Source organism: Anomaloglossus baeobatrachus, chromosome 9 (assembly GCF_048569485.1).
Source record: "Anomaloglossus baeobatrachus isolate aAnoBae1 chromosome 9, aAnoBae1.hap1, whole genome shotgun sequence".
Lineage (NCBI taxonomy): Eukaryota > Metazoa > Chordata > Amphibia > Anura > Aromobatidae > Anomaloglossus > Anomaloglossus baeobatrachus.
In genome coordinates this window covers 198,210,463-198,225,218 of record NC_134361.1, presented here as the reverse complement: position 1 = coordinate 198,225,218, position 14,756 = coordinate 198,210,463, and the positions used below count along the sequence as shown (strand labels likewise).

Here is a 14,756-nt window from a genome sequence, read left to right as displayed (position 1 = left end):
GCAAATGCTAAAATTCCCCTGTGGCACCATCAATATAACATTTAATAGTGCCAACTGACAATCAATGGGGAGTCTATATAATGCCTCAGCAAGTTGGGTCATTGAGAGACAGAAAATGTCGCTCACCTACTAAATATGCCTTTGCTAATGTGGATTTTTAACCCCAACAGCCCTTTTAAACGCAACAGGACTTAGACGTCACAGTACAAATAACTACACATTTCATCTAACCTTTAGTTCTTCCTTGAGATCTGTGTGGCCTACATCCTCTACCCCCAAAAGTTTTCCAGCACCATCATGTTGGTCAGTAGAAACTTCCAAACTTCTAAAATGATCAGTTTGTATTGGGGAATAGGCATCAGTGCTTTTAGATTCTGTAGGCAAAGACATGTAACCATCCAAACAAGGTACAGTGGCGTCAAGTGGTTTCACATGTTCATCTATCTTTGGGCACTGTTCTACTGAAGCGTCCTCATTTCTCACAGGTTTTGATGTTGACTCAGTAATGGAAGCTTCTTTGCTTTCAGATAGTGTGGTCCCTGCGTCTGTGACGTCGGCCTCGGCATCCGATGCCGCTTCACAGTTTAATTCGAGATTGAGGTCCTTATTTCCAGACATGATCGTTGAATGTTCAGGTTTTTCGCTATCTTTTTCAACTGTTACCTCGTCTTGAGGCACAGATTTTTCAGTTACCTGAGAATCACAAATATCGCTTTCCAAATGCACTTCTAGATCGTGACCATTTTCTACAGCGCTGGATTCGGAATTAAAGCCAGATGTAAAGCTTTCATCAGCTGAGTTTTGCATCTCAGCCATTAAATTACTCGACCCTTCTGTTCCACCTCGCCTTGCTTTTGGTTCTTTATTTTTAAGGGCTTCACATTTCATTTTACCATCAATGCTATTACACACAGCTGATTTTTGTTTTCCGTTGTTTTCTGTTGTCGACATATCGGAGTTCGCTGTCTGAAGAATTGTAGTTATCTCGTGTTTCTCTATTTTACTACTTTTACTCATTAAATCGTTTTGGAGGGATTCCATTAGACCCAACTCCACGGCACAGGAATTGCTGCTGTCATCCGAGTCTATATCTGAAGGGGTTTTGCTACCTTCATCTAGGGTGTCTCCCGAATGCTCCAGTTCTGGTTCTTCAAGGACCATATCCAAAACCGGAGATATATTTCTTAACAGTTTAAAGGATTCGGATCGCGGCTTTTCCTTATTAACGTGCACGTCTAACAATTCTTCTTCCTTTTCTTCCTTAATGTCAACGAGTTGCTGTTTCCGTAGGTGCATTTCCAGCAGTTGTAAAACATCAGGGTCCAACTGATCTGAAACATACTGATGTCTCTCTTTCCTGTGGTCAAGACGATCTCTCGAATAAGAAAGAGAAGAATCTAAGTTATCATCTTCACTGCTTTCCTCTTGTTCGGATAGACTCTCCTCCTCAACAAATTCCAGTTTATGTGAAACAATCTCAGTATCAAAATGTGATCCCAGTTTTCTACATTTTGGCATTTGAGGAACAGTTTTCCTCTTACCGTTTCTGGTACTTTCACTTCTTGAGAAACCCAACATAGTATTTTTGGCTGGAAAATCCAAAGAATGATTTTTCAAAGTCTTACCAATTTCCGAAACCGTACTGTTGGTCGTTATATTGACGTCATCAAACGTTTTTGTGTGTGTATCGGTCTCATTTTCACATTGACTATTTTGTAAGTCCTTGGCATGTGCGTTTGTCGGACTCATTGTTTCGTTACAGTCTCCGGAGTGTACGTGGTTACATAAATCAAAGGATTCCTGGCATTCTACAGATGTATCGGCGTTAACCTCAATCAATTCGACAGGCAGAGTTAAGTCAAAGCTCTTATCGGCAGAAATCTCAGAGGCAGACATTTTCTTATCCTTTAAGTTATCTTGTTCCTGGCAGTCATTTCCTTTTATCCTTTCACATAAGCTATTGGATGTGAAGAATTCCTCTTGATCCACAGGATGTTTGTTAAGATTTAACAAATCCTTTTCACAGGGGTCATGCGGTGATGTAACGGTGTCCATGTGAGACTCTTAGATCCAGTACCATTAGTGATCCACTTTATGGTGTCACTTTCGAAATCAGATTTTGTTTCCCTGATACACAACTCTCCGACAATTTGTTCCTTGATTTTATTAGACAATTGAACTGGCTTAATTATCTCTTTAATTCGTCCTTGCTCTCTTCAAAGGGTACGCAAAATAATTCCTAGTGTCTGTCTGTCGATAATATTTGATCTTTGATTGCTGACGCATTTCACGACGTTACAATTCTTTGGGTAAGGAAACATTCTTGCCCTGGACGCTCCCTTTTTGCCACTTGTAAGCTCTTCTGACTCAACAGTCTCTTCCAAATTTAAGTGGTCACTTGATCGCGGCTTTGCGACAACTTACTGATAAGATTCATTCATTAATAAAAATATTTAATAAAAAGCTTCTGGTATACCGATCTTCGGCAAGGTCAAAAATGTTTCCATTGAAATAATGATTATTATCTAAAATATAGAAAAAAAAAATAAAATAAATCAGAAGAGATCATGCAAGTTATGTATGAAATCACTGCATAGGCACTGATGAAAGTGGGAAATAAGACTGAGCTGTAAGCATTTTACGGATATATAAGGTTCTGTTCAAATCTGGGATAATGCTTTTTCTTCATAATAGAAACCACAACGAACTGTTGAACACGTTGTACCACGGATACCAATATCAACAAATTATGTTTACATCATCAGAGTCAAACAGGACTAAAGGCTACTTTACACGCTGCGATATCGGTCCCGATATCGCTAGTGTGGGTACCCGCCCCCATCTGTTGTGCAACACGGGCAAATCGCTGCCCGTGCCGCACAACATCGCGCAGACCCATCACACATACTTACCTGCCCGGCGACGTCGCTGTGACCGGCGAAACGCCTCCTTTCTAAGGGGGCGGTCCGTGCGGCGTCACAGCGTCGTCACTGAGCGGCCGCCCAATAGAAGCGGAGGGGCGGAGATGAGTGGCCGGAACATCCCGCCCACCTCCTTCCTTCCTCATAGCGGCCGGGAGGCAGGTAAGGAGAGGTTCCTCGTTCCTGCGGCGTCACACATAGCGATGTGTGCTGCCGCAGGAGCGACGAACTACATCGTTACTGCTGCAGTAACGATATTCGAGAATGGACCCCCATGTCACCGATGAGCGATTTTGCACGTTTTTTCAACGATGCAAAATCGCTCATCGGTGTCACACGCAACAACATCGCTAATGCGGCCGGATGTGCGTCACAAATTCCGTGACCCCCAACGACTCCGCATTAGCGATGTCACAGCGTGTAAAGCCCCCTTAAGACTATGTGTCGAAACGCGTAGTTCGATGGGGTACACACTAACTACTCTTAGGCTACTTTCACACATCAGGTTTTTTCCATCAGGCACAATCCGGAAAAAAATGGGTAAAACGGATCCGGTACCGCATCCGTTTTATCCCCATAGATTTGCATTGTTACCGGATTGTGCCTGATGGCTTTGCGTTGCATCCGTTTTTTCCCGGATGTGGCAAAATTAATTAAAGCGGCGGCCGGAGGCAACGTATCTTGTAACGTTTTTTTGTCTGGCAAAAAAACGCATCGCGCCGGATACGGCGTGTTTTACAATGGAAGCCTATGGACGCCGGATCCGGCGTAATGTGCCAAAAAACGGATGTGGCTGCCGGATTCGATTTTGTAAACGGAGCATGCTCAAATGTTTTAAAAAAAAAACGGATCCAGCAAAAAAACGGACAAAACGGATGCAAAAACGGATGCAAAACGTATCCAATGGATCCATTTTTTTACGCATCCGGCATAACGGATCCGTTAAAAACCGGATCCGGTGGATACGGTTTTTACATTTTTTGCCGGATCCGTTGGATCAGGAATAAAAAGGATTGTGCCTGAATGCAGAAAACTGATGTGTGAAAGTAGCCTTACCTGCTATTTTTTAATGGAAAATTTTGAATAAACTACTGGACTTTTATTTACCCCGAGGATTGAGCTGGATTTTCTTCCTTACTTGCAAATCTAATGATGTCCCATCCAAGTCAACTGACCGCTGCAGCCAATCACAGGTGACCAAAGAACAGAATGTCATCCTTTTCGGTCCTTGTATTAGGTTTCTACCATCCATTCTTATATTTTTATTACTAAAGTCGTTCAACCATTGTTTGCAAGAAAATGCTGACTCGAATCATATAAAAACTAAATTCCCAAATTCATCATGCCCATCCTATGCTTTAGGCTACATTCACACTTCCGCTATTTTCTGTCGTTATCCACCACTTTGAAAAACAACGCAATCCGCCAAAAATTATTTGGCGGATTCCGTAGTTTCCCATAGACTTGTATTAGCAGCGGATTGCGATGGTTGGCATTGCGTTGCATCCCACGCACAACGGATCAGTCGTTTATTGGAGCAACGCTGAATATAACATTTTTTTTCCATCGTGAAAAATAACGGATGCCGACGGCATGCCCAGATCTAGCGTAAATGAACTTCTGGTCATGAAATCTCTCTCTTTTCTCTCTCTCTCTCAAGCATCCGTCGCATCAAATTTAACACTATATACAACGCATCCGTCTCATCAGTCACAGAATGGATTGTGACTGATGGAAAACAATGGAAGTGTGAATGTAGCCTAAGGCTATGTGCGCAACAGCGGTTTTTTTACACTACGTTTTTGGCCACTAAAAATACACAAAAACGCACCCGTGGCAAAAAAAGCACTGGTAAAAATGCATGAGTTTTTACCGCATTTTGGTGCGTTTTTCCAATGCATTGCATGGGGGGAAAACGCAGAAAAACAGGAAAGGATTGACATGTCCATTTTTTTTTATTTTTATTTTAAGCTCAAAAACGCAGCTTAAAAAAAAAGTTGTGTGCGGACAGCAAAAATGAAAACTCAGACTTTGCTGGGGAAGCAAAGTCATGCAATTTTGAGCACAAAAATGCACCCGAAAAACTCACAAAACGCCGCGAAAAACGCACTGTGCGCACATAAACATTACTGAATATCAGTAAGGCTATCTTTATTCAGCATACCAAATCTTTTGACAGAGAACAGACTTGTCAATGACCTCTACAGTGTATATATGCAGAAATAGCAGTAAAATTACAATAGAGGGTCACCTGAAAATTTCAGGGTTCACGTCTTTGGAGTTTATCATCTTTTAAGTAGCACGTGTAGGTGCGAAACGCGCGTCGTGTGTCTGTGGGAGGCTGTGGCACTACTATTTCCCTGGACTGTTGGTAATATGTAATTATGTGATGATTTCATAGCTGCATCCTGTTATAATTATATGTATACTTTTTAACATTTACTATAGACAAGGATTGCAAGTTATGTATGATTTCTAACATAGAATAATATACTATACTGCCCATATACGGTAGTTCAATAATAACATAACAAGTCCCTGGTGCTTTCCCATTATGCCATCCGTCCTTTCTGGGCTGATCCATTTATTGTTATATATTTTTACTAAGTTTTTGTAATAAAGATGTTGTTTATTGAATGATACTTTTTTGGCTTGCATATTCATTTTTTGGTGTTCAACAGACTTGTCAATGACCTCTACAGTGTATATATGCAGAAATAGCAGTAAAATTACAATAGAGGGTCACCTGAAAATTTCAGGGTTCACGTCTTTGGAGTTTTTATTTTTTTAAGTAGCAAAACCTACAATCATATGTTTGGTTCTGCCTAATAAATTAAACTGTGATATTAAAGAAAAAACTTGGTCCAGAAAGATGAAAAGTTATGGCAGGGAGGAAAAAAAATAAGAAAAGGAAAAACATTTTTTATATATTATATACACACACACAAATAAATAATAATAATAATAATAATAATAATAATAATAATAATAATAATAAAATGCTGCCTCTTCCGCAGATTAAAAAACTAGTGCAATCTGGGCATTTGTAAGAATAAAATTTGTAATTAGAGATGAGCGAATCCAGGGTTTTTTAGTAAACACAGACTTTACAAAAAAAAAAAAAGCAGAGTTCGGGTGCTTTACGTGTGCAAACCACTGACGTGCCCTGGTCCGCTGAGTGCGAGCTGCTTGCAATGTTTATACGGCTCGCACTGGGGGTAACAACAGCGTGATCGGATGTAGTGTGCACCAAACTGAAAGAATGGAAAACCCCCAACCACCCTCTCCCGGAAGTGATCTGTTTATGGCTGTCTGCATATGGGCGGAGAGCTGAACTGCCCAATTAGTGACTTCCATTGGGGTTCACGTCAAGTCCGGGTCCCAAATCAAACTTTAAAGGGAACCTGTCAGCAGAATTTTCGCTATTAAACTAAAAGACTCCCCTTCTGCAGCTCCTGGGCTGCGTTCTGTAAAGGTTTATCTTGCTACTGGCCCCCCTTTCAGATCTAAATAACTTTATAAAATATTACCTTTTGCTATGGTAATTGAGGTTTGCTGGCCTCGTGGTCGGGCTGTATTGCGGCCGTTATCCCCCCTCCTGCCGCTGTTCGCCGTCCCCCAGTGTTCATTTACATAGATGAGGCCGCCGCCCTCATGTTCCGCACTGCTCCGGAAGTCTCGCGCATGCGCAGTGGCACTATCGCGGGACTGAGCACTGTCTTCAAATCGCGAGCGCCAGTGATGCTATTGCGCAGGTGCGAGATTATGGGCGGGTACTTGGATGACGCGGATGGTGACTAGACCACTAAAATCTCTAAACTGCTCTTTTCGCTACTGAAACCCCACCCACCCGCGGCTAAACTCTGCCTACTCAACAATCTAATTGGTCACTTCTAAGTGGGCGTGGTTACTATAATCTGCGGTGAACACATATTTAATAAGGAGCCAAGAACGATCTGACAGATCCGGCTCTTTTTGGTGAGCGGAGCCCTGGGAACCGGATCACCAAAAAGAGCCGGACTGCCCATCACTACTGCGCATGACCAGAGGTGCAGGGCATTCAGATGAAGGAGGTAGCAGGGGGATGCTGGGCTGTGACGAGCGGTGAAACGCCGCCCAGAGCCCAGTCACTCAGGAAGACTGGGTCCCGCCTCGGTGGTGTCAGGTCAACTGGAAGATGACGTGACATCATGGAACACCAAAGGTCATGAAGCTCGGGGATGACGAGATGGGGATGAGCGGACCGCAACAGCGCCGCTCACAGGCACTATTGCCAACACAAGGTATTTGAGAGAAGCCTTGTTTATCAACGTTATATTGATGTGGCCAGTAATGCTAACTAGTGAACCACCCCTTTAAAACAGGTATTACCGTATTTTTCGGACTATAAGACGCACTATTTCCCCCCAAATGTTGGGGGGAAAGTGGGGTGTGTGTCTTATGGTCTGAATGTAGGGCATGGCTGTGGGGAAAGAGGGTGCTGCGGTGGAGCGGGTCATCGGGGGCACGAGCAGGCTGTAGCAGCGCCTACCATGACCAAGTGGGCCAGCTCATTACATATGCACACCCATCCTCCCGCCCTTCTCTCAGCGCTGAAGCCAGCGCTGACAGGTGGGCGGGATGATGGGCGGGGGATGCGCGCATAGTAAACAGCCAGCCCGTGATCACCCCTGGCAACTACAGCCTGGAGTGATCATGTGCGGCTGTATTCACTGCTCCCTGCGCATCATTATCAGCGCGGGGTGCAGTGAATCAGTACATTCACCGTTGCCCTGAAACACCGCGATATCCTCCTGTCTGTGCCGGCCGCGCTGTGTGGAGACTAGCGGTGCTCACAGCAATGACGTCATTGCTGTGCGCACGTGTCCACACACAGCGCTGCCGGCACAGACAGGAGGAGGAGCGATGCTGCGTGGAGCGACGAAAGGGGAGTAGAAACGTTTATTTTTTCTGTGTGCCACAGGATGCAGGACATATAGCAGGATGATGAGGGTATATGAGCAGGATGATGGGGGTATATGAGCAGGAAGGATGATGGGGGTATATGAGCAGGATGATGGGGGTATATGAGCAGGATGATGGGGGTATATGAGCAGGATGATGGGGGTATATGAGCAGGATGATGGTATATTAGCAGGATGATGGGGGTATATGAGCAGGATGATGGGAGTATATGAGCAGGATGATGGGAGTATATGAGCAGGATGATGGGAGTATATGAGCAGGATGATGGGAGTATATGAGCAGGATGATGTGAGTATATAGCAGGATGATGGCGTATATAGCAGAATGGGAGCACATACCAGGAAGGGGGTATATAGCAGGATGGGAGCACATACCAGGATGGGGGTATATAGCAGGATGGGAGCACATACCAGGATGGGGGTATATAGCAGGATGCGGCCATATGCCAGGATGGGGTATATAGCAAGATGGGAGCACATACCAGGATGGGGGTACATAGCAGGATGGGAGCACATACCAGGATGGGGGTATATAGCAAGATGGGGCTATACCAGGATGAGGGACATATATCTACACAAGGCAGGAGGATCATTACCAGGATGGGGTACCTTAGTAGAGAATTTGGGGACATTAGCCCCATAATAGTGTCAGCAGCAGATCCTCGCCCCATAACAACGTGTCATGACCACATTTTTTGCTTAAAATTTTAATTTTCCTTCTCTAAAACCAGGGTGCGTCTTATAGTCCGAAAAATACGGTAGTTGGAAATATAGACCTCTGTTAGTTCTTTATTCCGGAACTATAAAAAAAAAAAAAAAAAAGTTTTTTTTAATCTTTTTTAATGCCTAAATACGTATAAATTTGTGATATAGAATATAAACTACTGCAGTATAAAACCCCCCAAAAGCTATTACATCACCAACTCTACCAATTTCTCACATTCATACACTGTTTACAGATATGAATCACAGTATATAGACAGTAAAACATGACTTGAGGTGTACTAGGCAATTCGTCACCAGTCGCATTTATGTACAGTCATGTGAAAAAGTTTGGGCACCCCTATTAATATTAACCTTTTTTCTTTATAACAATTTGGGTTTTTGCTATTTCAGTTTCATATATCTAATATCTGATGGACTGAGTAATATTTCTGGATTGAAATGAGGTTTATTGCACTAACAGAAAATGTGCAATCTGCATTTAAACAAAATTTGACCGGTGCAAAAGTATAGACACCCTTATCAATTTCTTGATTTGAACCCTCCTAACTACTTTTTACTGACTTACTAAAGCACTAAATTGGTTTTGTAACCTCATTGAGCTTTGAACTTCATAGGCAGGTGTATCCAATCATGAGAAAAGGTATTTAAGGTGGCCACTTGCAAGTTGTTCTCCTATTTGAATCTCCTATGAAGAGTGGCATCATGGGCTCCTCAAAACAACTCTCAAATGATCTGAAAACAAAGATTATTCAACATAGTTGTTCAGGGGAAGGTACAAAAAGTTGTCTCAGAGATTTAAACTGTCAGTTTCCACTGTGAGGCACATAGTAAGGAAATGGAAGAACACAGGTACAGTTCTTGTTAAGCCCAGAAGTGGCAGGCCAAGAAAAATATCAGAAAGGCAGAGAAGAAGAATGGTGAGAACAGTCAAGGACAATCCACAAACCACCTCCAAAGACCTGCAGCATCATCTTGCTGCAGATGGTGTCACTGTGCATCGGTCAACAATACAGCGCACTTTGTACAAGGAGAAGCTGTATGGGAGAGTGATGCAAAAGAAGCAGTTTCTGCAAGCACGCCACAAACAGTCGCCTGAGGTATGCAAAAGCACATTTGGACAAGCCAGTTACATTTTGGAAGAAGGTCCTGGGGACTGATGAAACAAAGATTGAGTTGTTTGGTCATACAAAAAGGCGTTATGCATGGAGGCAAAAAAACACGGCATTCCAAGAAAAGCACTTGCTACCCATAGTAAAATTTGGTGGAGGTTCCATCATGCTTTGGGGCTGTGTGGCCAATGCCGGCACCGGGAATCTTGTTAAAGTTGAGGGTCACATGGATTCAACTCAGTATCAGCAGATTCTTGACAATAATGTGCAAGAATCAGTGACGAAGTTGAAGTTACGCAGGGGATGGATATTTCAGCAAGACAATGATCCAAAACACCGCTCCAAATCTACTCAGGCATTCATGCAGAGGAACAATTACAATGTTCTGGAATGGCCATCCCAGTCCCCAGACCTGAATATCATTGAACATCTGTGGGATGATGTCAAGCGGCTGTCCATGCTCGGCGACCATCAAACTTAACTGAACTGGAATTGTTTTGTAAACAGGAATGGTCAAATCTACCTTCATCCAGGATCCAGGAACTCATTAAAAGCTACAGGAAGCGACTAGAGGCTGTGATTTTTGCAAAAGGAGGATCTACAAAATATTAATGTCACTTTTATGTTGAGGTGCCCATACTTTTGCACCGGTCTAATTTTGTTTAAATGCGGATTTCACATTTTCTGTTAGTACAATAAACCTCATTTCAATCTAGAAATATTACTCAGTCCATCAGTTATTAGATATATGAAACTGAAATAGCAAAAACCCAAATTGTTATAAACAAAAAAGGTTAACATTAATAGGGGTGTCCAAACTTTTTCATATGACTGTACAAGTATAAATTTATGATATAGAATATAAACTACTGCAGTATAAAAAAAACCCAAAAGCTATTACATCACCAACGCTGCCAATTTCTCACATTCATACACTGTTTACAGATATGAATCACAATATATATATATTATATATATATATATATATATATATATATATATATATATATATATATATATATATATAGTAAAACATGACTTGAGGTGTACTAGGCAATTAGTCACCAGTCGCATTTACGTATTACTGGTAATACAGCAGATGATTCATTCTACTTAATAACAGATCCACCTTTACGTCTGCCCTAAAAGAAAAGTATATTTCCGCAGGGCTAAATGACAGGTTCATGAATGTAGAAATATTCTTCCCCTCAGGCAACAATGAAGTCATGGATTAACTTTAACTAGTGTAAACTTGGATTGTTAAATTTATTTTTTTAGTTGGTAAAGTTGTTATTGAATACCAACATGGTTGTTAATAGATGCGATCAAAAAGATTGATAGATGTGACTGAAAAGAAGTTTGGCATGTCAATATCCCATCCAGACCCCCCCATACATGTAGTGTATACAGGCAATGTAATGGGTAGCGAAAGGCGAGCCACTGCCAGACCCCTATAGTGTTAGCACATCTCCAATAGGAACATAAAAAATAAGGTATGTTAAAATGCAATGCTACACCACAATATCCCATTTGCTAGTAGTAGTCTTTTCCCAATCAGTCTTGAATGAAAACTCATGAGAGGTTCCCCAAGAAAAGACAGCAGCAACAAGATCTGATGCTTGGTATAAGGCAGGAAAGACAGTCCAGAAATTTTAATAAATACCGAGACAAGATTTTTTTTATCTTCTGCTTTGTAGATCAAAATTTTAATAGAAACCTAGACAAGTTATTTTTTTCTTAATATTTTGATCCACAAAGCAGAAGATATAAACCTAGACAAATTATTTTCTTATCTTCTGCTTTGTGCATCAAAATATTAATAGAAATATTAATAGAGACCTAGACTGCTTTAAGGGCAGCACGGTGGCTCAGTGGTTAGCACTGCAGTCTTGTGGTGGCTCAGTGGTTAGCACTGCAGTCTTGCAGCGCTGGGGTCCTGGGTTCAAATCCCACCAAGGACACTATCTGCAAGGAGTTTGTGTGTTCTCCCCGTGTTTGCGTGGGTTTCCTCCGGGTTCTCCGGTTTCCTCCCACACTCCAAAGACATACAGATAGGGACTCTAGATTGTGAGCCCCAATGGGGACAGTGTTGCCAATGTATGTAAAGCGCTGTGGAATTAATAGCGCTATATAAATGAATAAAATTATTATTATTATTATTATTATTATTAATTAAATCACGGTCAAGTATAGAGGCGAATAAAGAGATTTCCAAGACCCTAGAGTCAAATGTTTAGGACACTAACAGCTAGGCCATGAGCTTCCTTTGGTCTAGGGCCTAGACCAAAGGAAGCTCATGGCCTAGCTGTTAGTATCCTCGATGCCTCTTCTGATTAGTAGGCCAATATGATGTCATCTTTGCTGCACAACGCATGTATGACGTCACGCCGGGCCCGCTGTATGGAGAAGCAGATCCTTGTGGCCGCTGGAACCAGGGTCCTGTAAATCTTTTTGCTCAACTCTATCAATTTAAAGGGAATCTGTCTCCAGGTTTTAGCTCCCCCATCTGAGTGCAGCATAATGTAGAGACAGAGACACTGATTCTAGCAATGTGTCACTTACTGAGCTGTGTGCTGTCATTTTGATAAAATCATTTTTTTCTCTGCTGCAGATCTAGCAGTTATACAGAGCTCATGAATATGCTGGACTACCTGTAGCACACCAAGTAGTCCTCTAATGATAATCTCCTGCTGATTAAACAGTGATTTTTATCAAAATTACACTAAGCAGCCCAGTAAGTGACACATTGCTGGAATCAGCATCTCTGCCCCTACATTATGCTGCTCTCAGAAGAGGTGTTAAAAACCTGGTGACAGATTTCCTTTAAGGCAGGTGCCTGGGCAACACGTTCTATACGTCACTAGTTCTCAGGTCCATTGTGCTGTATGCTGTTTATGATTTGTATCTGTGCTTCAGTCCATTACAAGTTCGCTACTGCTGCTAGTATCCACGCTAGCCGCTGCTATGTTTTAATCAAAACTACACTAAGTAGCCCCATAAGTGACACCGCTTAAATCAGGATCTCTGCCTCAGGTAATGCTGCTCTCAGAAGAGGTGGCAAAAACCTGGTGACTCCCTTTATATTCCCTGGTATTCTCTTTAAGGGAGGTGCCTGGGCAACGAGATCTATATGTTGCTAGTTTTCAGGTCCATTGTGCTGGTGCTGTTAGCAAGCGATGTCGCACGTGATAGTCCCCGCCCCCGTCGCAGGTACGATATCTTGTGATAGCTGGCGTAGCGAAAATTATCGCTACGCCAGCTTCACATGCACTCACCTGCCCTGCGACCGTCGCTCTGGCCGGCGACCCGCCTCCTTCCTAAGGGGGCGGGTCGTGCGGCGTCGCACGGCAGGCGGCCAATAGCGGCGGAGGGGCGGAGATGAGCAGGATGTAAACATCCCGCCCATTTTCTTTCCGTAGAGCCGCTGGCGGCAGGTAAGGTGAAGTTCCTCGCTCCTGCGGCGTAACACACAGCGATGTGTGCAGCCGCAGGAATGAGGAACAGCATCGTACCTGTGGCGGCAGCATAATTATGGAAAAGTCGGAGCTTGCAGCGATGATACGATAACGACGCTTTTGCGCTCGTTCATCGTATTATCTAGAATTTACACACAACGATGTCGAAAGTGACGCCGGATGTGCATCACTTTCGATTTGACCCCACCGACATCGCACGTGCGATGTTGCAACGTGCAAAGCCGCCCTTATTGTGCTGTACGCTGTTGCTCATTTGTATCTGTGTTTCAGTGCATTACAAGTCCACCGCTGCTGCAACCATCCATGCCGACCACTGCTATGATTTTTTTCAAAACTACACTAAGCAGCCCAGTAAGGGACACATTTCTGGAATCAGGATCTCTGCCCCACTACATTATGCTGCTCTCAGATTAGATGGCAAAAACTGGTGACGGGTTCGCTTTACAGAATACTTAATCTACCCACGTTATATATATATATATATATATATATATATATATATATATTATATATATATACACTCAGAATTAGGATGTTTGTATATGTGTGCATGTATATTACAAATGCAGACAGAATGCAGTCCAGCTTACACACGAGTCACCTGGATCCTCAGCTCTCCTAATTAGTTTGTCCTGCCCGGATCAGGATTGGGAGTCCATCCATAATACTATAAACCACATCTGAGGTAGATCCAGCAATGACATCAGAACTTCAGGGTGCTTTTTATAAATTCTTCATCTTTATTAAAATAATAAAGATGAAGAAATTTTAAACAGCACCCTGAAGTTCCGATGTCATTGCTGGATCTGTGTGTGTGTGTGTGTGTGTGTGTGTGTGTGTGTGTGTGTGTGTGTGTGTGTGTGTGTATGTATGTATGTATGTATGTATTATATATATATATATATATATATATATATATATATATATATATATATATATATATATATATACACACAGATCCAGCAATGACATCTTCATCTTTATTATTTTAATAAAGATGAAGAATTTATAAAAAGCACCCTGAAGTTCTGATGTCATTGCTGGATCTACCTCAGATGTGGTTTATAGTATTATGGATGGACTCCCAATCCTGATCCGGGCAGGACAAACTAATTAGGAGAGCTGAGGATCCAGGTGACTCGTGTGTAAGCTGGACTGCATTCTGTCTGCATTTGTAATATACATGCACACATATACAAACATCCTAATTCTGAGTGTATATATAATATATATATATATATATATATATATATATATATATATATATATATATATATATATATATATATATATATATATATATATATATATATAGCTAAGTGTATATAAAATCTAGAGTTCCTATCTATATGTCTTTGGAGTGTGGAAGGAAACTGGAGTACCCGGAGGAAACTCACACAAACCCAGGAAGAACATTAAAAAATCCTTGCATATGTCCTTTGTGGGATTTGAACCCAGGATCCCAGGGCTGCAAGACTGCAGTGCTAACCACTGAGCCACCGTGGTATGTATGTATGTATGTATGTATGTATGTATGTATGTATATATATATATGTGTGT

At 42.1% G+C, this 14,756-nt stretch overlaps 1 protein-coding gene across 2 annotated transcripts in view; it reads right to left on the bottom strand.

Moving 5' to 3' along the window:
* LOC142251419 (uncharacterized) overlaps positions 1–14,756 on the bottom strand; it is a 220,138-nt gene that overhangs the window by 181,626 nt on the left and 23,756 nt on the right. For both annotated transcript variants that reach the window (XM_075324199.1, XM_075324198.1), the window contains exon 2: positions 232–2,525. In XM_075324199.1, coding sequence (XP_075180314.1) covers positions 232–2,055 — 1,824 coding nt within the window. In that variant the 5' untranslated portion in view covers positions 2,056–2,525. The remainder of the gene's footprint in view (positions 1–231; positions 2,526–14,756) is intronic.